The sequence below is a fragment of the Anser brachyrhynchus genome (assembly GCF_964034855.1).
Source record: "Anser brachyrhynchus genome assembly, chromosome: 7".
Taxonomy (NCBI): domain Eukaryota; kingdom Metazoa; phylum Chordata; class Aves; order Anseriformes; family Anatidae; genus Anser; species Anser brachyrhynchus.
This window is the reverse complement of record NC_137701.1, coordinates 5,113,848-5,139,052: the sequence shown is the minus strand read 5'-3', so window position 1 is coordinate 5,139,052 and position 25,205 is coordinate 5,113,848. Positions and strand designations below refer to the sequence as shown.

Genomic DNA, 25,205 nt, shown 5'->3' with positions numbered 1-25,205 from the left:
CTGCTCACCAGCTGGATTGTTGCTCCTGGGCTACAGTGTTCTCTTAAGCAATAAAATTACAAATAAATACATAACTTGATCGAGTCTGTTGGAAAATTAAATAATTTAATAACCAAGAGCAGCAGTACACTGGAATACAGGCACCTTAGAGTATGGCGTTCAAGAATTCAGATAAAATAGTGTGGTTTTGTCTCTGAGTTCACTTGGTTGATTTCCATTTAAACGTTGATCAGATTGGAGAAATGCAGGTACGGAGGAGAAAGAAATTCAGATTAGGGTTTAGATTCCTCAATATCCTGATTTGAGGCACTATAGATGCTGATGGAGCTTTTGGTAAACTCGAGTTTGTGCGTACTTGCACGTTGCGTTAAAGCCATTCAAAAGATCTGGATGTGGTGCCCACTGGTCTTCACTGCTGTTTCATGCGATTTCATATTTAATGTATTGTGACCTGGAAGACATTATCGAATGTCAGATTTAAAAGTTTTGGGATTGCATAAACTGCTTGGGTAGATAGAATGACTTTTAAAATGTTACTTAGAAAAACTGTTTTAAAGAAGTGTCGTTTGATGGGTTTGATGGGTTTTTACTTGTGAATCTTAAGTAGTATTAGTGGTTAATGCCTGTGAATAATTAGAATAATCTTGAGCTAACTTTGCTCTTTTTTTAAATCCTTTCTCTCTTTGCAGGAGAAAATGGCCAAAATGGAGGTCAAGACGTCACTTTTAGATGACATGATAGGGGTGGGAGATATGGTTCTTTTAGAGCCACTTAATGAAGATTCATTCATCGATAATCTGAAAAAGCGCTTTGATCACAGTGAAGTATATGTGAGTATACGTTAACAAATAACTTCCTATGGGACCTGTGTTGCCATTATTGAAATACACGTGTATCTACAAGGATGCACATAGACTGAATATCTGAACATAGACTATTGCATTAGGGATATTTTAACCTTTCTATTTAAAAAAAATAAATATATATAGAACACCTTTTAAATCTCTTTTAAAAGCTGTAGACCTTCCCATACTACATTATTTGTATATGATCTTTTCCATCTGGGATGTTTTTCCTTTTTGTTCTTCCCCATTGCACAACACGGTGGGCGTCCAATTTTCATAAGAAACTGTTCCAAACTGATGGTAACATTGATTTTGATACTACTTTTGTTAGAGGGCGAAGCAGCTACAAATAAGCAGCTTCCAGGGAAGGCATTTCCCGGATGTTGGAGCAGGCTGATGTACAAACAATGTATGCTTGGAATATGCTAGGGCTACCTTAAATGTTGCCTGTTGCCTTTGATATGAAAAAAAAATGTTCATTAGATTGGTTTGATTTTAAACTAGTAACAATGAGCTTGGGTATATGTGGGAGTAATCAAAATCTTCAGGCCTATTAATCTTTGAATGATGATCAATAGGAGAGAGGTTGTAAACCGACAGCTGAAGCACAGGCTGGGAATGAAGAGGCAAATTGTGATTCCAGTTAAGCCTTTCATTTCCTGCTTCATCTCTCTTTGTTCTGTTTTTGTTAAAATGTGCGTAGCGTTGTGTCTATTACACTGCTGCGGGTGTAGGAACTTAATGATTTGTAGAGGCTTTTCAAGACCTCTAGAGAAAGATAAGTCTTTCAAGAGTAAAGCTGCAATGTTTAAGTCCAAGCATGGCTATGATCTGCAAGCAATTGTCTGCGGTTTATTACAATCAAATAGACTTGTTCTGTGTTTGATTATAACCCTTCCCCCTTTTAATTTTTAGTGTTGGCTATATTTTCCCTTCTTGCTAAGCAATCAGATCTTCATGGTTTCATTATGCTTTTTTCCTTTCCAACCTCCAGTAGGGGAGGATCTGTTATTTTTGTTTGCTTCCTCTATCCCGTTTTATTTTTACTTTGTTGTAATCTGTGCTTTTGCACCTCTGCAATTTATTCTCTGCTGCATCTTTCTTCCAGAGTAATTTTCCTTCTCAACCATGCCTGTTTCCTTTTCTGTAGATACTAGCTTGGCAAAATACAGTTGTGTGTATGTGCTCGTGTATCACTTCCATTTACTTGCTCTTCATGTTTGGACTGACAATTTAACTAGAAAATTAAAGTAAGACAAGGACTCTTGGGATCCATAAAAACCTTGTTAGAGAAGAAACCAGAAAGGTCTGTGTTTATGGAAAGAAAGATTCCTTTCAAAATGGGTTAAAGAAATCTCCACGATACCTCTGAGAGAGATATTTCCAAAAAATTGTCTTAAATTTCTTCTTGTTCCCTGAAGATGTAGCCTGTTCCCTTTTGCTAACCCTTAGGCGCTGATACAGGCAGGTAGGTATCAGGCTCCTCTTTGCTGCACTTTCATCCTGCTCGTGGTAAGCCCTTCGTAGTCAACAGCTGCAGTGGCTGCCTCTGCTGGGATTCAGAGTTTTATTCAGTTGGTGGCTTGTATAGTGGACTTCAGTTTTAGGGTTAACGCTGTATTCCTAATACCTACACTAAAATGGGTGTTACTGAATCATTTCATTCCACTTTAGCTTGAGAAAATACGAAGGAGAAGGGAAGAAAATGGAGGCATTTGCCTAAAGCTTGAAGATGGCAGTTCTGCCTTGCCCAGTCATACCTGAAAGTTTCATCTCAAGTGTTAAGGATACAAACCTATCCTGTGAGGGTACCCTAGATGTGCAGTCTCTTAGTAAGGATTGCCATAAGCCATACGGGAGTGGATTGCTCAAGACTTCCTATGTAAACTGCTACGGATTTAACGTATTTAACTGCATGTTTTTATAGAATTTAGACCGGATAGCTTTTTCTTGAAAGAAATCAGTTTGAACGACAAATGGGTAATCTGTTTTATTTTTATCACCTATTACATACCAGCTGACAGCCGTGTTCAAACACATGGTTCTTTGAGGCAATGACACTGAAACCTGTATTTCCTTGAGTTTCTGATTCTGCCCGGCCTGGCACTGAGGTGCAGTGTAATTAGCTGTATTATGTGCTTTGGCAGGTGATACAAGGTGTCACTTTCCTCTAGCAGTGTAGGATCCTTTGCCTTGCAGGTGGGAAAGACTAATACTTAAACATGCTCTGTTGAGAAGCTTGAACTGCTGCCAAAAACAAAGGATTTTTTTTTTTGCTAGCTGAATCATTCCCTTGTAGTTTGTTACAATATCTTTTGCCCTTTTTATCTCCAGTTTTGTTTGATCATGTGATTTATTTATTTTTTTAAGGTCTTACAAGTACTGTTTGTGAATCCACGCTGTAAAGTCAAAATGCTGCAGATCTTTGCAAGTATTAAAACATTTTGTACATCAGCAGTGAAAAGAATCGCTGTTTAAGTCTGTGCCACCTGCTGTTACCAAGTCGACAAGTTACTGAGTTTGGGATGCTGCAGGGTTTTAATTACCAAATCACTCAAGGGATATCTCCTTTTCGTGTCAGTTGAATTCTGCTGCCCTGCAAACTTCATTCCACTATTACTGTTCTAAAAGTTTGCTGAAGTATGGACTAGTTGGAAGGGTGATCGCTACAGCAATCGTGCATTAATTCTCACGCACAAACTCTTCTCTCCCTGTCCCTTATTGTCACCCACTTTCTTCTCCCCAAACCTCACTCGTGGAAAGCACGCTTTGCATTTCTGTTTTTAGACTTAGACGAGCACAATGAAGCCTTTGTTACATCTGGAAGTAATGTTTGATTTACCATGTAAAATCCGTAGTTTGCGTGCTGTCCTGGAGAAACTGAATTAGGCCATTGAAGAGCTACTGTTGGTGCTTAACAAAGACTGCAGATCTCTGCAGCTCTAACAAGCTACAAAAGTTGATCCCTCAGGATCCCTTCAGAGGGCAATAGAAGTAGGTTTAGCCTCCTGTGGTTCAGGTTGTGTTTTAAGCTCAGCCCGTGTGTCAGTGCCCAGCTGTAGCATTACAAAAAATCCTGTCTCCATTTAAAAGTTTAAGTCAAACTAAAGCCATATGAATGGACTGAAATGTTTCTACAGCAGTTGACCACAGCTCTGTCAACATTAGGTTTTAAGCAGTTTTCTGTAGGCTGACAGCTGTGTCTGTGCAGCATATGTTAGTTTTAAAACGGACTTGCAGTTATAACCTTCAAAGGGGCTTGTTGTGAGGAATGAGACCCGTAACATGGATGGTTTTGAAAATACTTTAAAGTTGGCCAGACATTGCATAATCGTGTTACCCAGCCTTCACGGGTAGATGTGTGTCAGGTCAAGCCTTCAGTGAACGGTGTCAAATCTCCCTCGTAGCCAAAGATGACAAAATAAATAGGCTCCAGTAAAAATAATAAATATGAATTTTGTCTTTTCTAGTCTCTTTCACAGTAGTTATGTTTGATGCTGAATGTTCAGCGATGGAAATCCTAATGCCATCTCCATTCATCCGTTTGAAATGCCAGGTCTTCTCCCCAAGAATTCCCCTTGCAAGAGCATCCAGCATTCATCTGGGTCCCTGGTGGTCCTCTCACCACCCTGGGCATGACTGCTTGTAAGCCCTTCAGGAAAATTAGCTGAGTTTTCATTCCTGGGATGGGTCTGATGCAGGATGCAATGCATGAAAAATAGCACCTCTTAAACCAGTAGGCAGACGGGTCCCAGATTTGAGGAAAGGAGAGGTATAACTGCACTTCTCTTCCCTGACTGTGTTTGAAGTGCTTTCTTAGGCCAGCAGGCTGCTGTGCAGACTGACTGGTTCCTCTTTGGATGTCAATACCAAAGGACACATTTGTGGATAAGCTCTAAGAGCCAGCGTTTCAAATTTCTCATGTGCCATGGTGCAAACGGGGGGAAAAAAAGTACCAGTTCTCTTACCAGCCAGAGAACAGACTACGGCTTGATCGCCCGTTGTTCATTTTTATGTGTATTTCATAGAAAGTTTAATGGACTTGGGTGTTAGGCTGCATACCAGAGCGCGAAGCTGGAAGCTGTGCCTGTAAAAATAAGTATGAAGGCTGGTGGAGCTGGAGCAGGGCCAATCACCCTCCTAAAGACCATCAGATTCGGCAGTAATCTCACGCTGAGTGGCTTTGGGGTAGTGCGTGCATTAATTGGGAATGGGAATCTTGGAGTTTAGTCATGTCTAGAAATGCCTGGGGTATGTCTGACCAAGAAAAAACTCATTAAAAAGCTGTAATAGTTTATGATACTATTTTTGCAACTCTTAAACTTTTCATTGATAAAATCACTTTTCTTGCAAAAGTTCAATTCTGTAAGTATCGGTAACAAAAGTCTGCGTGAATTTCCTTAACACAGAGTGAAATGTGATTCATGGGCCATGCAGTGAGCAAGCAGGAAAAACATCATGTCGCTTATCTGAAGGGTCAGGGGATTGGGGAAGTGGCAAGGGAGGTGTGAGCAGTCTGGAGGGGAGCGGTGCTGCGTGGGCACATGGGAGGCAGCCTTCAGAGGCCAGAGCTCGCTCTATTCTGCTGCCCTGCACATTTTTTCCTGCAGTTATGTTGTTTCTTGAAGTCTTCCCAGAGCTGCAGAGGTCAACATTTTGTTCATGACAACAAAATGTTTGTTTGCTTTTTGCTCTCTTAACAAAACAGAATTTTTCTCTGATGTCAGCATTTAATTTGTATTTTCTGCACGTGGAGCTTGTGGGCCGCTTTGGGCAAGAACAGTCTTATGGTACTGAACACATGTTGTTTTATCACTGAACTATTAAATATTTGGCATTCCAGTATAATAACTCAGTGTTAGCTGCTTGAGGTAGCATCCTTGTGACTGCCTTCTGGTAGCTTGGCTTGTGGTGTGCTTGTACTGCCGGCTGAGGTGCTTTCTGGTGATCTCTATTGTTTGGATGTTTTGGGGGTAGCCTTTTTGTTTCTGATTTGGCTTTACTCGACTGTGTCTGTTATTTATTCCCGCCTTTTTTTTAGCTACCTTACAGTGTTTGGGAGTTTACTGAATTGCTGTCAAGCCCAGCGGCTTTGTTCTGCTGCACCCCTATCAGATCTTCCAGCTACTACATTTGAAAGAAGAGGGTGAAAGACAGAAATACATGACTGAGATCCATTGTCTCGATCTGAATCGGCCTGGCGTGATCATCCCTCTGTATAACTCCACTGGTGCTGCGAAGAACAGGGGTTTGTGGTAGTGGGTTACATCAAATGCAGCCGGCTGGGTAAATTTTATTTGCAACACGCTGGTTGAAATTCAGTTTTGTTCTCCATTTCATTACCTTCTGGATCATACCAGCATAATCCTGTCGGTCTTTACAGGTTGTTTGTGAGGCTGGGTGGAGTCCTTGGTCGGTTTTGAAGGGCTCATGCAGATTTGGCGGTGGTGTCTGCGTGGGGAAAGGGACACCTGAAGAGTCCGGGACCAGAGCTGTGTAGCGCAGCACTGGGATAGGGCTGGGTGCTGGAGGTGAGAGCAGAGGGCCCCTGCATGGTGTGTGACAGCTCGTTCCCGAGAGCCAGCCAGTTCCTGATCAATCTCTTTGTGAAGAATCCTTCTTAGAGCTGAGGAGTGTCTAATAGCCAGAGCACAGCAGCTTTCAGTCCAGCTGTCTTCACTGGTGCACTTGCTGTTCCCCGGTGGTAGCCCAGGGGACCCAAGCTTCCTCAGATCTTTCTCTTCCTCCCTCGGGGGACGCCTCTGCCGGATTAAACAATTTTCCCAGCGGTGCCTCCACAGTTTCCCTCGGGAGGGAAGATACTGGCTTGCAGCAATAATATTGTTGCAGCTGCCACAGGCGAGGGCCTTGAAGCCTGCCGCTTCGGATGCGGAGAAGGATTTGTGTGCCCCAGGCACATCTTTTCCAGTGATATCTCGCAGTCTAATAAGAAGTATTCTGCCTCCCTATAAAACTTGCTTTGCTCGTTATCGCATCAGAAATCCTCTTGGCCCTTCACATCAGCCCACCCCAGTAAAACCAACTCGATCACTTGCCTGGAGTAAAGATGCTTGCAGCCAGCAGGTTGGTTACTTTTAACCTTGAGGTACCTTGTGGGAGGAAAGTTGCTTATCTCAAGGCATTGCCTTGTTTCCTTTTCTTTTTGTACAGCACCCACGATGCTGAGCGTGGCAGCGGAGGCATTTATTTGTAGGGCTGTATGCACTATCCTCATAAGGAAGTAAGAAAACATGAGTAAGGATCACAGAAAATAATGTGGATATTGTGGGCTGCGCGTAGAGGTCTTCTTCCCTATACATTCCTTCTTCTTGTCTCTTTGATGCGGCACTTTGAAAAAAGAGAGAGGGTGGTGTGGGAAATGCCTCCCATAGGGCCCCCGCAACTGCTACAGAGCTGGCTCTGCCCCCAGAACGCTGCGTGTTCCTTCATTAAGGTGATGAAGGCTTCTGGGGCGCTTCTTGGTGATTTCGGTGCATGTTACACGAAACACAAATGGAAGATTAATGAAAGATTGGCAAATAGCAGCAAAAATGCCCAAGTACTGTAAAAATATGGTGTCTCCCCCCTTTTTATTCATACAGAAATAATGGGATGTTTTGGACTGAGTCCTCTCTTTAATGTTTTCTGCTATTGTTTCTTGTGCACGTTGAGACGGGAGGTTTCTTGGCACAGACTCTATCCAATCTCCAGTTGCTGTTTGCTTATGAAAACAAGTCCTTATCTTTCCCAAAGTTAGCAAACATTGATGTTCCAGGGTATTTAAATGCTTTCCTTAAAATTTCTCAAGTCTGCTTTGGGCTGACTTCTCCATCACCTACTTTACAGATGCCACCTGTAATTGCATCCTGTATAGGAACTCTGCTTATTTGCATAAAAACATCCGAATGCAGTCAGAGGGGTGGATGGTTGAGGTGATTAATCTGCCTCATTATTAACAACATTAGAGCCTGTCATGATGATCGTGAGGTTAGCAGCACTCTTCGGTGATCAGCAGAGAAAAGTCTGTGCCCTCCAGAAACTTAGGAGAGAAACACGATAATCTCTGCACATGCATCCTCTTTAAGTACTTGCTTCAACTTGTCATGCTTCTGTGTCTTTCTCTGGAAGAGGCTCTGTTGTTACTTCAGGGCTCTAAATCTGATTGCAGTGCAATTAAGGGCTGGATCCCGGTCGGTGCAGGCTGCCTGCAGCTTGTTCAGGCTGCTCTTTGCACAGGGACTTGCAGGATCAAGCCCGTAGCGGAGTATCGTAGCAGTTTGCTATCCTTTTTGACACAGGTTGCCCGTGTCATTTTTGTTTGCTGTGGGATATAGGTAGGCAATTCTGCCTTTGTGGTACCTGTCTGAGCTTTGTGTCTTGAGTTATTAAATCGGCCATCGACATGTTTGGTTTATGCCAATATATTTGGGATGTATACTAGTGGTGAAGTTTCTCTCCTCTATCAGTGAGATTATTTTACTTCAGCTGTTGACACAGTTTCTTCTTTTGCTTGATTTTTTTTTTTTCTTCCCAAGTTCAGGGAGTCATCGAGTGCTCTTCTATGTACTTCTACTAAGTTTTTTCTGTCCTGTCCAGGTTTTATGATGTTGCCAGTCATGGTTAATAAATGCATTAAATGCATATGGTATCTTACCAGGATTGGTTTTTTTCTTCTCTATTCCAACATACTGACTTTGCCCAGTGTGTTCCTGGGGCTAAAATGTAATGTCCAGGAGGGTGGTCTCCAGCCTTGCTTTAGTCATCGTGGGGGATATAAGTTGTGTTTGTTCAGAAATCCAGTATTCTGTTTCTTCACTTATACAAACGTAATTAGAAATGAGTCCAAACAAGAGTGAGAAGTACTCAGGAGTATCAAGGAGAAGGAGATTTTAAGAGGTTTCCCTCTCTCTGGAGAGTGAGTAAAACTAAGTATGACAGTCTGGTTTGCATCTTCAGTTTACCACAGACTAGACTTTGGAAAAGTACATTTTTAGCATTGGCTTCTCTTCGAGTGAGGGCGATGGAAACTGGCTTCCTTATCTGTAACATCTCACCAATTATTGCAGCCATTTCAGAGCTGATCAGGAGCTTTGGAGAGATGCTGTATTTGCCAGGCAATGCTAATTTGAGGACTCAAAGCACAGTTGTTTATTCTGCTTTTTCTAGAAAAACCTCATAGAAGCTCCTCATCGAGGAGCTAAAATGTTATTAGCTCTGGTCTTTCCACATGATCGTTGCTCTTTGAGATCCTGGGGCCGCGCTTGCAGGAGGTGCCCAGAGGCTCTACTCGTGGCCGTGCTTCCACGGGAGTGCTGTGGGCAGCGTGGACCGAGGCTCCCCGTGGGCACGAGGAGCACTACCCAGCCCTGGCTCAGCGCAGAGTGCAGCTGCGCGGCTTGGATCACAGGTGGAGTTTATTGTCTGCATGCCTTCAGGAAGCAGTGCCGGAAAACCCCCGGATGGAAATTGTAGGATGAAACTGTAGCTTGTTTGTTTGTGTGTTGTTCAAGTACCCAGCCCATCCCTCTCCACCAAACTGTAAAAACACCTACATTGTGATACGCAGTACCACAGTAAAAGTCCCAGAAACAAGCTTCTAAGACGTTTTTGCTCTTAGTCTGCCTGATACTGTTTTTCTCCTTTTCAAACTTAGTCTCTCTCAACTTTGCAGGTGTTCCAGACATGAAAAACGCAAGGGTCCAAAAGCAGAGTGCATTTATCTATTTTTTCTTTTTGTGGCCAGCCACAACGAAAAACAAATTTGAGCACACGCCGTGATTGTTCAAATAACAGATGATATTTTGAGATGGTACTGATCTAGCTGCTAATATTTATTAAAATGAGAAGCTTTATTACGGAGCAGCGTTGCAGTGTTAAATTTGACAGGTTCTGTCTGCATTTGAGACGGTTCAGAAAGCTGAGAACATGTAAGTACAGGCTGCCTCTGCGTCTGCTGTCTCCTTGGCCTCAGCTGTTCTGAGCATGCAGCAGCACATGTGCTTATGAGTTGGCAAAATCCAGAACCACAACCGCTCAGGCAAAATATAAATTAAAATGAGTAAATTAGAAATACATTCTTGCTGATGTCACATATATATATATAAAATCAGTGCTGCCCAAGCGTTAGTTCTGGATTCCTTCCAAAAAATCTAGTCACACTTCTCTTTGATCTTACTTTAATGTTTTTAATTTCAGTGAATTGTTTTAGTGATCTGAAACTGTTCAAAATCATAGCCACCCAGTACTTTTGAGCCTAATCACTAAAGGAATGGGCAGGGTGCGTATCTGGGCTATTAAAGTCGGTCTGCATAAATTGAATTACCTGTGTCCCCACTAACAATCTTATTTTACTAGAATCTGTTTTCTGTTTCTGTGCTACAGCATTTAAAAGAAAAATACACAGATAAATTGAGCAGCCTTGTTGGGCCCTGGGAATTTAGCACACTTTTAACGTACTTGCAGGGCCCTGTACCGATTGGGCATTTTGCAGCAGGAGTCATTTTTGCAGCAGTTATTTTTCTGGACTGTTGCATGCTACCAAGGGCAAGAAGCAGGGGGTTTGTTTCTAACAGAGCTGCCAAATGTATGCTTCCAGAAGGTTTGTAGTGAGTCAGTGCAGACACACAATGATTTTAAGCTTTGTGTAGAATGCCCCAGGTCCAGAAAAGCTGTCACAGATACGCTGGCATGACAGCCCTGGCTCTGCAGCTCCTGTTCTACAGCTTTGACTGCCATTGATAATGCTCCCTGGCTTCTGCAGCTGTAGTCTCCTCTCTTCTGTACCCTTGGGCTATTGCAAGGTTAACTTTGTTGGGGAAAATGGCTTTATTAATATACTGTATGCCAGGGTGTGAAATGTTCTCCCATAAGTTGTGCCAGTGGTTTTCTGAAAGCTCCTCTTCTCGAGCTGACTTGCGTTGCCTCGTCCCTGTGCGTTGGATTTCACCACAGCTTATGCGCTTCCTGGCTGCAGAGGTGTTTCGGGACCTTTTGCTGGGCTCTCTGCAAGATTTGTGCAGCCTCATGGCTGCAAAGGTACACAGGCGTCTCAGGCAGTTTGCCAGTTTCCAGCAGTAGCTTTCCCCAGCCTTTGGCTGGGAAGAGGCTGGTGCCCCATGGGTTTTCCACCGAGTGCCGGTGGGAGCCTCCTGCAGTCTTGCTCTCTCAGGCATCTTCTCAGCCTAGTCTTACAGCTGCTGGGCCAGAAAGGCACGGACAAGCTTGAAGTAGCAGTAACACCTTACCCCGGGCAACATGTTAGGTTTGCTTTCACTCCTAGAGGGAAAAATTAGGCATCAAAGGGTCTCAGAAATTGCATCTTCAACAGGACGGAGGCTCAACGTGACAAACATTGCCTCCTTTTCCCGTTGGATTGTGATTTAACGTTTTCTTCTGCTCAAGGTCTTAAGCCCTTAATTTCACAGGAATGAGTTGTCTGTGTCGCTTTGATGAAGAATGCAGGATGTGTTGCCATTTGACCTGACAGAAATTTGAATGCTCTTTTCCACAGCTGCAGTGTTAGTGCCCGGCAGTGTTACCGTGCTACGCGGCTGATTCACTGATAAAGCACAAGTGAGAGTCCTTTTGTTCCAGGATCTGGACAAACGCGCCAAGGAGGCAGAATTTGCCTTTGTGACTTACTGCAATAAAGGAGATACTTAGAGGAAGGTGTGTAATCAAGAGTCTCTCGTTAGCAAAACCTGAGGAGACAACAGATCGTGTCCAAACTCGCATAAGAAAACCGTGGCAAAGCCAAGAGAGAAATCAAATTTCCTGACTGTGCTCGGTGCTTTCATCATGAGGCTGTTCCTCTGGGGTTTCGCTTTTTCCTTAAACAGGGAAAATAAAGGCTCTCTGCAGTCCCTGGGGGGCCACTCTACGGTCTCCTGCTACTCCTCGGTATTCTCCTTCCAGCGCTGGAATGTTTCTGAGCTTGTTGCTCACTCAAGGGTTTGAGCCATTTATTTTGTTTGTTTATCATAGAGGTCTGGTGGGAAGGCAGATGTTATGTGGGAAAGCGCTTTTCTGGATCTGTTTATCCCAGCTCTGTGGAATCTCACAGACCACCACTAGCAAGGAGCTATTAGGTATCAATTGTGAGATAGTGGCATTTGGAGAAGAGGGCGTGTATTAGTTCTCTTAAGCAACTTTGCAGCAAGAACAATGATTTCTTGGCGTGTTTTGGGTTGGAGTTTAAAATGGACATTTGTACGGCTTTGTTTCTATATAGTCATTCGACCTTTTGAAATATTGGTATTTTAGGAAGTGCTCCGTATTTGTACGTGTCTGACAATAAACAGCTGACTTGAACTCCCAAAATACATTGTCTAGGCAGTACTTAGCTACGAAGAGGTGCTTCTGAATAAATCTCATTTGAATGCCTGCATCCAAAATTAAAAATCAAGCTTTTTGCTTTTGCCCATCTTTCTTTGCCTTGGCATTTCAGGGTGCTTCAAGAAACTTAGCAATTAAACTTTATGCGTTTATGGTAGCAGGAGAGCTGGAAAGGGCAGGTCTTTGAGTTGCAGAGAATTCCTGTTTCTAAATACAGACTTCAAGATCTGGCCTGTATCTGTCTTCGGCTCTACTTTCCAACACAGATTTCAAAATGGGCTGAATTCACAGATTCTTAAGATTTATGAGGAAACGAGTTAACATAGTAATGTTTTATCAGGAAGGAGCCCTAATGAGGGTGTCCATGCACTTGTGAAGACTAGAAAGCTTCTTATTCTTGCCAAGAGTTTGTAGGTTTGCAAAGTGGCAGAGCTGTAGAGAGAGCAGAGCAAAGACTGGCTATAGAAAGCTAATTTTTGGATTTTCTTATAGTTCAGTGCAAGAGAACGGGCACAAATAGAAAACACTTTCTATGTTGAGGGGAGGATGACCACAAAACTAAACCAATTTATCATTTGAAGAAAATGTATATGAAGTACACATGACTGCGTATTTGAAAGAAGCAAAGATCTACAAATTTTGCAAGACACAAATCTGTTTTCCAGCTGCCTCGGTAGCCTTTGGGGTGCCCCCCTCACGGGCAGATTTTTGGCCGTCCCTCTCCTGAGCCGCAGCCTGGCCACCGAGATGTGAGGCAATTTCGGGCTTGGTCCCCCTCGCCACATTTTCCACGGGCTCTCGATGAAGCCAGTTTGTTTCCAGGGCTCTTGGGCTGCTCTTGCTCGGCTGTGTGGGGGAGATGTTTAGCAAAGGATTGCTGGCCAGTTCCCCTCTCCTCTGGAAAGTATGCGTTGTTTGGGAATGGGGAGACGAGAGCCCAGTTAGTGGGGCGATGTGTTTCGTCGCAGCGGCAGTTGCACGAGGAGTTGTCAGCGGCGGCAGCTTCTGGTTTGTCCTGTGGGCAGGAAACACTGCGAGGAAGAACTGCGAGGGTCTCTGGAAGCCTTGTGCTGCTTGTTTTGTCGCTGCAGTCTGGTTTGCTCGACCCTGCTGTAAATCAGGCAGAAAATGCCAGGTGAGTTCACAGCGTGCTATGCATACGTGTGCTGCGGCAGATAGGAAATTCTGCTCTCCTTGCTTTCTGCTTAGGACCAGATTTGTTTAGCAGTTAGCAGAAAATTGCTTTAGACGTGAAAGTTAGATACGGGAGGGTTGCAGCAGCACTTAATACTGTCAGTTTGTGACTCAGCACTCTGCCAAACCCGCTGGTGAATAACTTGGGCTCCTTCCACCTCTGTTCCCATTTAGAAAATGCTTATTATGGCACTTCCCTCTAAGAAAAACTGTGGAGATAAGTCCAAGTAGTGATTGTGAGGTGCTAAGGTGTCATGAGGAAGGAGCCATTTAAACTCATAGATCTATGTAAAAGTCATTGGGTTTTCTTCAGCATTTACTAGCAATTGTAACCCAAATAACGGGAAGCTGTGGCTTTTGTGTGTAGCCATTACACCTCAGGGGAGCCCCCACTTACTGAAAAAAAATGTTTTCCCAGGTGTGTTTATTCATTTCATGGCTGTGGAAAGAGATACCAAGTACTTGGGTTTGACTGTGTGTTTGATAGGTCTCTGCAGGCAGGGCGTGGAGGGATTGTGGTATTTCTTGCCACGCGGGTGTATTTGATCGTGGCTCTTGCAGCTGAAGACGGGTATGGAGAGCTGCAGAGGCAGGTTGGCTGTGCCTGGTAAGCTGCTGTATAATGGCCTTCTTCATTCAGCTCGCTGCTGAGGAAAACCAGTGCATTACCCATGCTGTTTTCCATGGGTAACAGCAAGTTTGTGTAGCATCTGTGCCCATGAAGCATCATTTTTCTTTCCACACTTGAACTGCAGCATCGCTTCTGCATGGTTCTGTATGAGGGCACGAGGGCTGCAGTGAAGCTCATGCCATGTTTGCATGTTTCTTCGTGAACGTCTCTGTCCTTTTCCCTTTCCCTCCCCAACTAAATTAGTCAGAGAAGTATTTGTATGATTGGAGTTTGTTTTAAAAATGTTCTTAGGAGGCATTCCGTTCTGTAGAATTATTTACTGGGTATCCGACATCGTTTGGTGAGGAGATCTGCAAAGCATTTCAGAATGTGTGTACGTATTTATTCATTGTTACAACTGGGCTTTTTTGTTGTTGTTCTTTTTGCATAAGTAGTAGATAGGAGAATGATATATAAAAGAAAAATCCACAATGATTTTTTGTGCATTTTTTTCTTTCAACAGACGTACATTGGCAGTGTGGTGATATCAATAAACCCCTACAGACCTCTACCCATTTATACTCCAGAGAAAGTTGAAGAATACAGAAACCGAAACTTTTACGAGCTCAGCCCCCACATGTAAGTACAGTGAAGAAGCTTTAGTTTTCATGCTGTCCTGAAGCAGATGGTGCCAGCTGTCTTTCTCATCAAAAGGTCTATGTTGATTAAAGCAAACATAATACCCTCCCCCACACACAGCAAAAAAAAAAAAAAAAAAAAAAAAAAAGAGAAAAAAGTTCATCCTTATTTTAAAGAGAAGTCGAGATGAGTTACACTTTTTTTCATGTTTTTCATTGTGTTTCATGTATTTAGATGCTGGTACATGCATTTCAGAACATTTTCCTGTAACTGCATTGCAAGTAGTCTGTTTTCAAGGAAATCCACTTCTTGCGAAGTCCAGATTGCCTTGTGAAAGCCTCCAAGTGTTAAATATGTTTGAGTAACATAGTATTCCTCTGGGTATTTGAAACTGTTAATTTCTCTTTGCACAGTTCAAAAAATGAAAAAACCCTCATGATGACTGTGGAACAGATTGGTCGTACCTGAATGGCATCTGTGGGAGAACAAAAACTGTCTCCTCTGGTCTGTTCTGGGTAGAAATGAGCCAATTCAAGAGGGCAGCCAAAGTGCCATAAATATGTAATATAAATCGTAACGCTAAAACGTATTGCAAATATACAGTATTGCCAGTATACAGATCATATATTGCAAAATATGATTTGCATACGATGTAAATTCTAGGTCTATATTTAGGAGCGGAAGGCTGAAAAGTAAGTATAAACTCATATTCTGATTTTGTTCACCTTCGGTAATTCCTCCCTGGGGGTGCACACTGCAGAGAAGCCCAAGGCCTGGCCAGCGTCACGCCTCTTTCCTGAGCTGGGAGGTGACCGTCAGGATCAGACATGGCCCATATCATTCGGGCACAGTCAGAGTTCCTGGAGAAGCACTGGTGAAACCCTGTCCATAACAGGATGAGACTTGGATCGAGGTGTGGTGGTGTGGCTGGACATGAGGCATCTTGTCTTCAAGGCCGTATGTTGTAGTAATTGTTTTATCTCGTTAGACGTCGTAGTGGCGAGGTTAGAGCCAGCTGTTTCTCTTTCCCGCGCGATGCTGGGGTAGGGAAATGCCTCCAGCATCCTGTGAGGTTGTCAGCACGCTTTGCAGTTACACGTTCAAGAGGCTGTGTGGAGTGGTCAGTGGTCGGATAAATGACTACACGTGGCCATAAGCTTCGGCATCTTCCTCTGGTGTTAGCTTTTAGATTAAAAGGAAATTATGTGTGGAAAGACATCTGGAAGTTATTTTATTCTGATTAATTCTTTGCCTTCATACTTCACCTGTAACTCCTCCAGATACATTGGCTGAAATGCAAACAGCCAATTAAGCAGATCAAATGAGCTTCTGGTCCTTTTCTTGGTCCTTTTGGATCCAAACTTTCACTATGTTCAGATTTTCTTCACAGCTTTGTTTAGCGAGCACAATTGCTTGCTGAATTAACACAGTTGCTTGCTAAAAGAACTTTCTGCTTGACTAACTTTGCTCAGTTGCATAAAATTTGCTGGCGTATGATGGAGGATTTTAAAAATAAAACCTAGGAGTAACAGTTTGTCTGACATTCTGAAAGTCAGCACGAAGTACTTGGTTACATGTTGGACAAAGTAATATATTGATCTCTGCTTTTCCATTTCTCCTGTGAGAGAGTTTTCCAGAATAAAAATGGTCAATAATCATTCCGGTACATATTTTTTCATTGCTTAATCCAATCAAATATACATTCTACTTTGACTAGCAAAATGTTTGTCTTTCAATATTAAAATGTAAATTAGTTTCAAGGTAGTAAGGGCAGGTGTCAGAAGCTTAGAGTGAGAGACTCAGGGAAAAGAAAGGAGAACCTGAACTGAGTAGGAAGTAGTTTCATTGATGTCATTCGTTGCTAATGACAGTAATTGTGTCAACAAAAATGTCAGGCTGCCATCTCAGAATGAGAACTCCTGGAATCCAAGCACTGGAAATCCACTCTTAAGAGCAGTAGGCTGGGGAGAGAAAATATTGAATTTTAACTTATGTCAGGAAATCTTGACTGTGTATTAGTAAGGCAGTTTCCCTCGCAAGTTTAGTTACAGTGCCAAGTCATGGAACATTACAAGACTGATTTGTCTGGGGCAGATGTGATCTCTCCACAGGTTTTCTTTATTTGCTATTGCTTCTGTATGAGGATTTTGTCTTCTAACACCCATTAGACAAAATATCCTTAAAAATACAGGATTATGAAATAGTTTCTTGCAGTTTATTCTGAAGATGCGGTGCTTTCATTTCATGTTTCTGTAGTTTGAAAGCTGTTACCCTGTGGTGACCTTGCTTTCCTTCTCACCTGTGGGAAGATGCTAATGAGAACTGGAGACGCGAGCACCACTTGTCTCCTCCAAAACTGGTAAACTTCTGACCGTCTTTAAAAGATGCTTCTAAAATACTGTAGGTGCATAAAGTAAGTGTTACGTGTGCTGCCTTACCCCACGTCGGACAAGCCTAAACGGCCTTGTACTGGTAGCCTAAGGATTCGCACCAGCCTGGTTGTCCCCTCTGTGACCACAGGGCTGGACCAGGAGATGTGGCCGCGTGGTCCTGCTGCAGCCAGCCCAGCCTGGCATTGCCCCAGCCTCGGAGCTGGCAGCTGATTCTGGGGTTGACAGATCTGGGAGCAGCAGGACACTGCTGGGGGCAGGGTTCAGGCACAGCTGATTGCTTCGCTTCCACAGACACCCTGCAGTCCTCGGGGCTCAGGAGCGTTAGTGCAGAGGTTGTGTGGCACATTGCAATGCGGGGTGTTCCTTCTGGTGCAAGTGTGTGTGTGGAGGGGGAACCACAGTAGTTTGTTGAGATCTACATGCTTGGTTTTCTTTGATGTGTGACTCTCCATTGAGCTGTGGCCTCTTCAGAAGACCTGATTTTGGGTAAGCCCACTGCACCAGTTCAGTGTGCTTTGGGAAGGACTTCTGGTTCCTGTTGTGTAATGGGCAAACCAAAACTCTTGGTTGTTCATAAGGAAGCTAATATATATGACCTGGAAAGTGTGCTTGTAAATGGAGCTATATATAGTATGTTTGTTATTTCCGTGTCTCCTTTGGGCAAATAATCAGTCTAATTGATCACTAGTGCTAGCTAGAAAAGTTCGCACAATTTATTGCAAAAAAAAAATCTAGCAGTGGTTTGGACTTGATGAAATTCCTCTAGAAACTAGTCTGTGTGGCACCAAACACTCCTGTCTGAAGTAAAGGTGTTGTCACCTGATGGCTCACGTTCTCTAAGGTCTGCCATTTCAGAGAGAACCACCTGGGTTGGGTGGCCAGGCTTTACACATCAGTGTCTCTGGAGCAGACTGCTGAGGGACATTTCCGGAGCTAGGGCTCTGTGTGGGAGTTTCTGGAAAATTAAGATTTTAAATCACCTTTTGGTTGTTTTCCAGTAGTTTTTCATATGGCCTTCTGTCTGTGCTTGGGGTACATGCAAGCGTCTGGATGTGAGGGATTGTGACAGGGAGGGTGTGCTTGAGAAATCCAACTGTCCCAGTGAAATAGCAGGCTGGGTGAGAAAATGAAAAGGGAAGGAAAAGGAGAGGAGTGTATAATGACGTGAAGGAAATCCATACCTCGAGACTTTTTTCCATACATGGTCACTGAAGGAAACACAAAACCATGTGAGTGGAAATCTGTTCATGTGTTTTCTTAACCCTAATCCGAAAGACGAGGGGAGTCATCACCTTCTCATCTACCCTGTGTTTCCTCAGCAGCATCTACAAGAGTGCCCAATGCTTGGGTGATGCTAGTTAATACTTAATTGCAGGTTTCAGGCTTTTTTTTTTTTTTTTTTTAACTTTTTAAAATGCTCTTTGGAAACTAGAGAGGCTGCAAATGCATCTTGGCCAGGCAGCCACAGGATCCCTGGCAGAAGGAGTTCCTGGTCAGATGATTTTGGATAACGTTATACCGGTTAAAATTGGATCAAAGAGTTTTTATTTTTATAGTCCATTCTTCTCTAAATTCACTGTTGTTGTGGCACCGTGTAAAAAGTGTTACTTTTCTAGGCCTCTGGAATGCTTGTTTTCCTACTCTGTGGCTATTTGCATAGCTGCAGCAGGAAGTTTACCAAGCTTTTTATTTATTTATTTATTCCCCCAGTGTTTTGTTAATCCTTAATGTTTTTGTCTTTATCTGTGAGGCAGGATCAAACTTGTCTCTGACTCGTCAGGGCAGAGTATGACATTTCAGTGCTCAAACAATTTGCCGCTTGATTTGTGCAGTCCTCACACTTGTGTTCTGCTCTTTCAGTTGATGTAATTACCCTTTCAGTTGATGTAATTGCTGTTTTGCTTACCTTGTGGGTAGCCTAGACGTGAGAGACAACCAAGCTGTCTACCTTGCTAATTTATATCGACTTCCACCAGTGACAAAGGCGGCTGCTGGAATCTTCAAAGCGAAGGCAATATGAAATAAGCAGTTCATCGTACCATTTATTTGTAGTCATGGTGCTGTATCACTTTCTTACCAGTAACAGGTTTGCTCTATGGGATTGCAGAGCAGGTGCTTTATTGCATTTCCTATCTTAACAGCAGCTGCTGGCTACCAGCAGCTCTCCATCTCTGGCAGGTAACATGCGGTGTGGCTCTCTGCTCCCCTTCCCAGTCTGAAATGCCTTAACTTCTCACTTTAGAATTGCAAATTATTTTAAGTTGAGGAACAAAATAGAAAGTGGTAACTGTACTGCTAGCGACAAGTTGCAAGCCAGTAAGAATTTGTAGTCAACACACTTTTTTTTTTTTTAAGAGATGCACCAATATATTTAAGATGAATAACTGGGACATCAGTAAAATTTCTGGAGGAGATTTTTATCAGACAGCATGCTAGAAATGTGACTGATCTGCCAGTCTATTGAATTCCACTTGGGCAATTTTGCTGTACATTTTATTTACTTGTTATTAGTATTTTGGAGTCAAATATTTTCTGAATAGACGATAGTTTTGCATTAAAAGCTTTCAGATATATAGAGATTTGTAGACAAGTCCTGAAAAATGGTCTGCCTTTACCTAGGATGCAACTACAGAGATATCAACCTGATGCCTCTTACAACGAGGAACTTAATTATGTGTTCCTCGTTTCAGTGGTCAATGTATTAATAGTTCATGGGACAAATCATTCTCATATCTGCAGTTATATTGACAATAGGCAAAACTGGCTGTTACTTATTCAAGTCCGGACTGTTTTGAGTCAGTATAAGCAGTGAATATAGAAGTTATAGTTCTGCTTCTGGCTTTTTTTGTTGGTTTTCCAGGATTGCATGTCTTCAGAAACAGTAAGGTTATGGTAACATTTTTTATTTAAAAAACAACATTGATTTAAAGCAAATATTTTTGTCTGAAGGGATGGTGACGTCTCAGCTGTGAGGGGTAGTGGTTGCCTATATGTAAAACTAAGACATTCCCCGTAGCCATCAGTTTTAAGATACACATTTTATTTGCTGTAGAAGGGGCTGGTGGGGTGAGAGCCTGTGCTAGTTTAGTGTCCTTCATTGACCCTGCATGTTTATTTTAACACTTCCTTTTCATCTTGACCTTTCCTCATCTTCACGTGCCTTTTTTTTCCTTTCTTCTTTATTTGGACAACTCTGCTAACACCCCAAAGGTTTTGCTCAGCTCATGGTACCCCCTTTTTACAATATTCTGGTTCCTATTCCTAGTAATTCCTGACTTCTCCAGAAATTCACCCTTTGGACTCATTCACATGGCTCAGCAGAGTGCCTATTTCTGAAGAGATTTGTAGTCAGGGAAGACAATCACTTTGATCACTTCAAAGGTTAGTTGGCAAAATTAACCACTGGGCAGGGCGGGAGGGTTTGCAGCTGACAGAAATCATAAATAGCAGTTAAGGAAGACTGCCTGTGTGTAATATTTAAACCCGTGCTAGGAACGAGTTGAAAGAAGAAAGCGGAAGGAAAAAAACACAGAAAATACTTTGGAAGGGGTCAGGCTTAAGGCTCTTGACCTCTACAGAGTGGCAGTACTGGATATGGCATATCCATGAAGATAAATCCCTCAAGCGTATAAATGACAAGAGGGTGAAACATCACGCTTGCTTCAAGAGTCAGCAGGACTTCATGCCTGAGAGGAAGGAGCCTGTTGTATTGCAGGCTGCTGGCCTACCTCCCATGGGTGCACGATGTCCTGAATTTTTTGACAGGAGCCCCCAGAAGTGCTGAGAAAGCAGAGTTTTGAGGAAGGCAGCTGTGATGTGGCTGTCTCGAAGCAGCCATCTGATTTTCTGTAGAGCATTTGGGAAGAGACTTGTGAGATTGAAAGCTTAGGACATAAAGGAAGATTTTTCTTGCACGCAGCAATACATTAGACATTTTCCTGAAATCTGAGCAGGGCTGTTTTAGTTGGTTTGGGTGGCACGTTATGCAGCCATCTGACCCCAGTGCTTGCGAGGTGAATGTAGTCTTATCAACGTGAACAGTAGCTGCTTGTGTGCTGCTGTTATTAGATCGCGTGAAATTTTGTAATAATACCTAATAACACCGGAACTGATTTATAGCAGGTCGTGGGGCTGTAAGGAGGCTCAGAAAATGTACCCAACGCCCAAGGAGTATAAACAGCCTGGAAAGCAGTGCGCAGATGAATGTTGGGCTTTATTTTAATTTTTAAAACAGTCTGGCGTGACATTTAGACTGGATTACAAAGTTCATTGGAACGAGCCTTTGCGTCTGTCCTCTAAGGAGCTTTGTCTAACTTAAGAAATGAAAAGGCCCTTTACATTTTTGTTTGTGGCACCGGTGCATATTCCTCCTCTGTAAGGGCTTGGGAGCTTGGCACGGGGGATTTTCACCAGGAAAACGCACGGTGCTGTTTGTAGTCGCAGAGCATGGGGCTGCCGGAGTGTTTATGGCACAAGAAAGCCATTCAGAAGCACCAAATCTGTGGGTTTTATGGGTGGTTTCCTTTCCATCTGGCAGTGATGTCACGAGCATGTCACAAGGCCCTTCGCCCTGCGCAGAGCCCACCTCACTCCGGTAGCGCGCGCGCGCTTGTCCCTCAGCCGCCATGCATGGTCCTTGCCGGCTACCAGGAGCTGGGCACTGCTGGAGAAGCCTGCAAAAAACGCAAGAATCGGTACCTTGAAAGCAGAACGGGTTTGTAAGGGAAACGCTGAACCGGAGATCAGTTCCAGATGCTTCTGTAACTCCAGAATCGTCATCGTGGTGCACGAAGGAAAATAATCTTGGGGGATCCTTCGTGAATTAACCGCTGGCTTAGAGCCTAAGCAAAATCACTTTGTTTTCAGTACAGTTTTCAAATATTTACCCATACCTCTGTACACAGCATACTTTCACATTTCACTTCAGTCGTGTTGGGGATTAAGAGTCAAATGTTTTTAGTTATCTGTGACAATCTCTCTCTTTTCTTTCTTCTTTTTTTTTCTTTTTTTTTTTTGTGATATGAGTGCATTTGGGATAGTCTGTGTTTATTTGTAAGCATAAAAACATTTCGTTTTGGCTAGATTGTTAAAGCCAAGATTATTAAAAAAAGAAAAAAACATACTATGTGTTGGCTATTTGGAGATGTGTGTTAATGCTCCAGGAGTCTAAACTCATGGTAACTTTTTTGCCAGATCCCATTTCTCTCATTTTCCTGGAACTGAAACTTCTGTCTAGAGCTCATATTATGCCGTTGATATTTTTAGGACATAGAATGCTGAGGTTTTCTTTTAATTAATTCACACTGTCACATAAAGCCGAATCCCACTAATGCACACCAAGGGCTTGGGAATGCATTCAGCATGACCGGCTGAATGTTGTGAATGAAATGGGCCCTTTGTTAAACAGGGAAAAGGAATACTGAGAAACTGAATAATTTTTCATTTTTGTAATGCACTTCTCCAAATTTGTCAATACATGGCTGCTCTTTATGTCTTTGGATATTGCAAACTGTTCCCTTTGCAGCTTTTTCTCTTGTACATCTAGGCTAGAAATCAGACCGACGTTTTGTGTGCTGCTTAACACATTGAAATTCTTCTGGTTAGGAAATTGACTGATGTGATGGTAGAACTTGGAAATAAAAACAATTTTAAACACCTCGTGCAGCTTTCTATGTAACTATATTTAAAGAAAGGATCTGGATTATATTTAAGAAAGGATTTTCATTAAAATGTTGGGACTTTTTGCACACTGGAAAGAATGAGAAGTACTTAAAGGAGACACTGCTGTGTTTCGGTTTTGAGATCCAGACTTAAAAGTGAGGGCAGGTAGAGGCCCTGTTGGAAACGAGAGCAATCCCATTTGATGCATGGTGTGTACATGGATCAAAATTTTCCTTGTGCCTTCCCTAACGTGGCAGCATGGTACTCTGAAGAAATGGGATTTCAGATTGCAATTAAGAACAGCTGTCGTTCTTTCTGGGGAAATGTCTCATTGTGCTTAATGGTGCCTTTTTTTTTTTTTAAGCAACTTATAACACACCAGCAAATGCCCATCTGCTATGCTAGGAGCCTTTGTCATGATGTTAGAGACAGCATAAACAAAGCTAATGTTTAAAGCCTTGAAACTTCAGCGAAAATCCAGCTCTCTTACCACCTTCAGAGGCACTTTTTCCATTCAGTCTCCTTTTGTCTGTGACTATCTGCAAAAGGCTCTGATTTCTACAACTCTGAGTACATCGTGGTTAGTGTAGTTTGGGTTATTAAAGATAAACTATTTCACGTTAGGAATTACGAAATACACAGTCTTAATATTTACTGTCTAGCACACTGAATAATCTTTTCCTTATGTTTTGGATAGATAAGAGAGCTGGGACTGGGGTTTACAAATAAAGCTCTGAACTACAAAGACGGTTTAATTGTGGTCATTTCTGTAAATTAGTTCAAATCTGCATTTTTTTTGTATACACAGTTTCCTTCTGTATACTACAGAAATGATTTTTACATGCTAAGCCTTGTGGAGTTCAAGCCAGAACTGACCATAATCGCTCTGAGACAATTCTCAGCAAGGCTGTGACCTCAGGACGGAAGAGGTGTGTGCGGTGGGCATCCGTGTTGAGGGGTAGCAGAGCAGCAAGGGCACATATGCATTGGATTTGGGGATATATATATGTTTGAACAGATGTCTATTTATAGACTGGACAGGCTCGTTAGCTTGGTGTTGTGCCTGAGCTAATGAGCGCACAGGATCTTTGAGATGTGCCTTAGTCCCTGCTTTACCCAGGGGTTCCCAAGTGGTACTTTATTTCAAAAAGTGAGCTGGAGGTGAAATAAAGTTATGTGAGGCTGCTTAAACTCCTTGGTTTGTTAAGAGTACTTAGACTTACTTGCAAAATCCAAAAATTCGGTAGCTCTTCCAAGCAATGTTAAGTGGCAACGTGCCTATGTAATTACACAATGCTGCAGTTACCTATCAGATGTTTTCAGGATAACTGAATTATTTTTATTTGCGGTTTTGTTGCCGCAGTCTCTGATAAACTTGCGGGTAGCTGCATGGCATGAGTAACAGTGCTCCTGTGTTACGGGGCCTGCATTTCTAACCTGGCGATCAGCAACTTGCCCAAGCTTGATTAGCTGAGGGGATGTGACAGTGCCCTTACTTCTCCAGTGCTGCAGGATGAATGTGGTGGAGGACTTGGCATTTCTCCTGACAGCAAACTGTGTTGCCACCCGGTGCAGCCCCGCACCTAGTGCCAGTTCAGCAGCTTTTAAGAGCAAGCCACTGAATGTGCTGTGGACGTGCTTACTGGGGTAGAATTTGCTAAAATTCAGAGAGAGGATTTGTTTTACAGTTTGGATTAGAAAGTGGCACAGTTACCTTTATGTTCAGAGACCTTGTCTACCAGATGAAGGAAAATAATGCAACAGCTGGGTTTTAGGCTCCTTGTAAAGGTGTTCATTTCTTTTCCGTCATAGCAAGTTGCTCCAAAGAGGTGCCTTGGATGTTGTTGAAGTAGGCAGAAAATCATATGCTGCGTACACATCTTTTGTGTACAGTGCAGGGAAAAGACCACTGCGTTTTCTAAAAATACGCATTTTTTCAGGCTGTCGCTCCGTGAAAAGGAAGCAGTCGGAACTGAGCAGGAGACCGCTCGCTGTCCCTGGGGAGGGAAGGGACCGGGACCAGTGGGTTGCTGGGAGCCGCAAGGCTGCAGCACGATGTGTTTGAAGCAAGTCTGAAAGCTGCTTCGTCCTGAGGAAGACAAGATCTCCAGAAAGAACACTTAAATTACAATGAAAAGTGCTTATATGAGCATCTGAGGGTATATTATATTCCCGGCTTACCGGACCAGAAGATAAATGTCTCTGGTTTAACAGTAGGCTGTGGTTTAAAGTGTTTTACTCTCAAAAATCGAGAGTGGCTTTGTCCGTCCTATTCCCTCTCTCCCTTGCCTTCCATAAATTACGGCTGCTTCTTACAAATCAGATGGGCTGATTTACACAGCCGTGGGCTTTATTCTGTGTCTAGTAACGTCACAGTTGCTAGCATGAATAACAAAGTGGGGAAGCGTTTGAAGGAGGTGTGCTTCTGCAGTGTATATTAGCCACACAGTATTGTTGATAAAACAGGTTTCTGTACTCACCAGGAAAACCAAATAGGTTTAAAAATGCAGAAGTATTTTGAATGGGGTA

General features: G+C 42.9%; 1 protein-coding gene across 5 annotated transcripts in view; it reads left to right on the top strand.

Annotated features, from left to right (window-relative positions):
- Positions 1 to 25,205, top strand: part of MYO1B (myosin IB) — a 178,879-nt gene that overhangs the window by 88,040 nt on the left and 65,634 nt on the right. For all 5 annotated transcript variants that reach the window (XM_080598784.1, XM_080598787.1, XM_080598786.1 and 2 more), the window contains 2 exons: positions 690 to 830; positions 14,507 to 14,622. In XM_080598784.1, the coding sequence (XP_080454910.1) occupies positions 690 to 830; positions 14,507 to 14,622 (257 nt within the window). Of the gene's footprint in view, positions 1 to 689; positions 831 to 14,506; positions 14,623 to 25,205 lie in introns of those variants that run through there.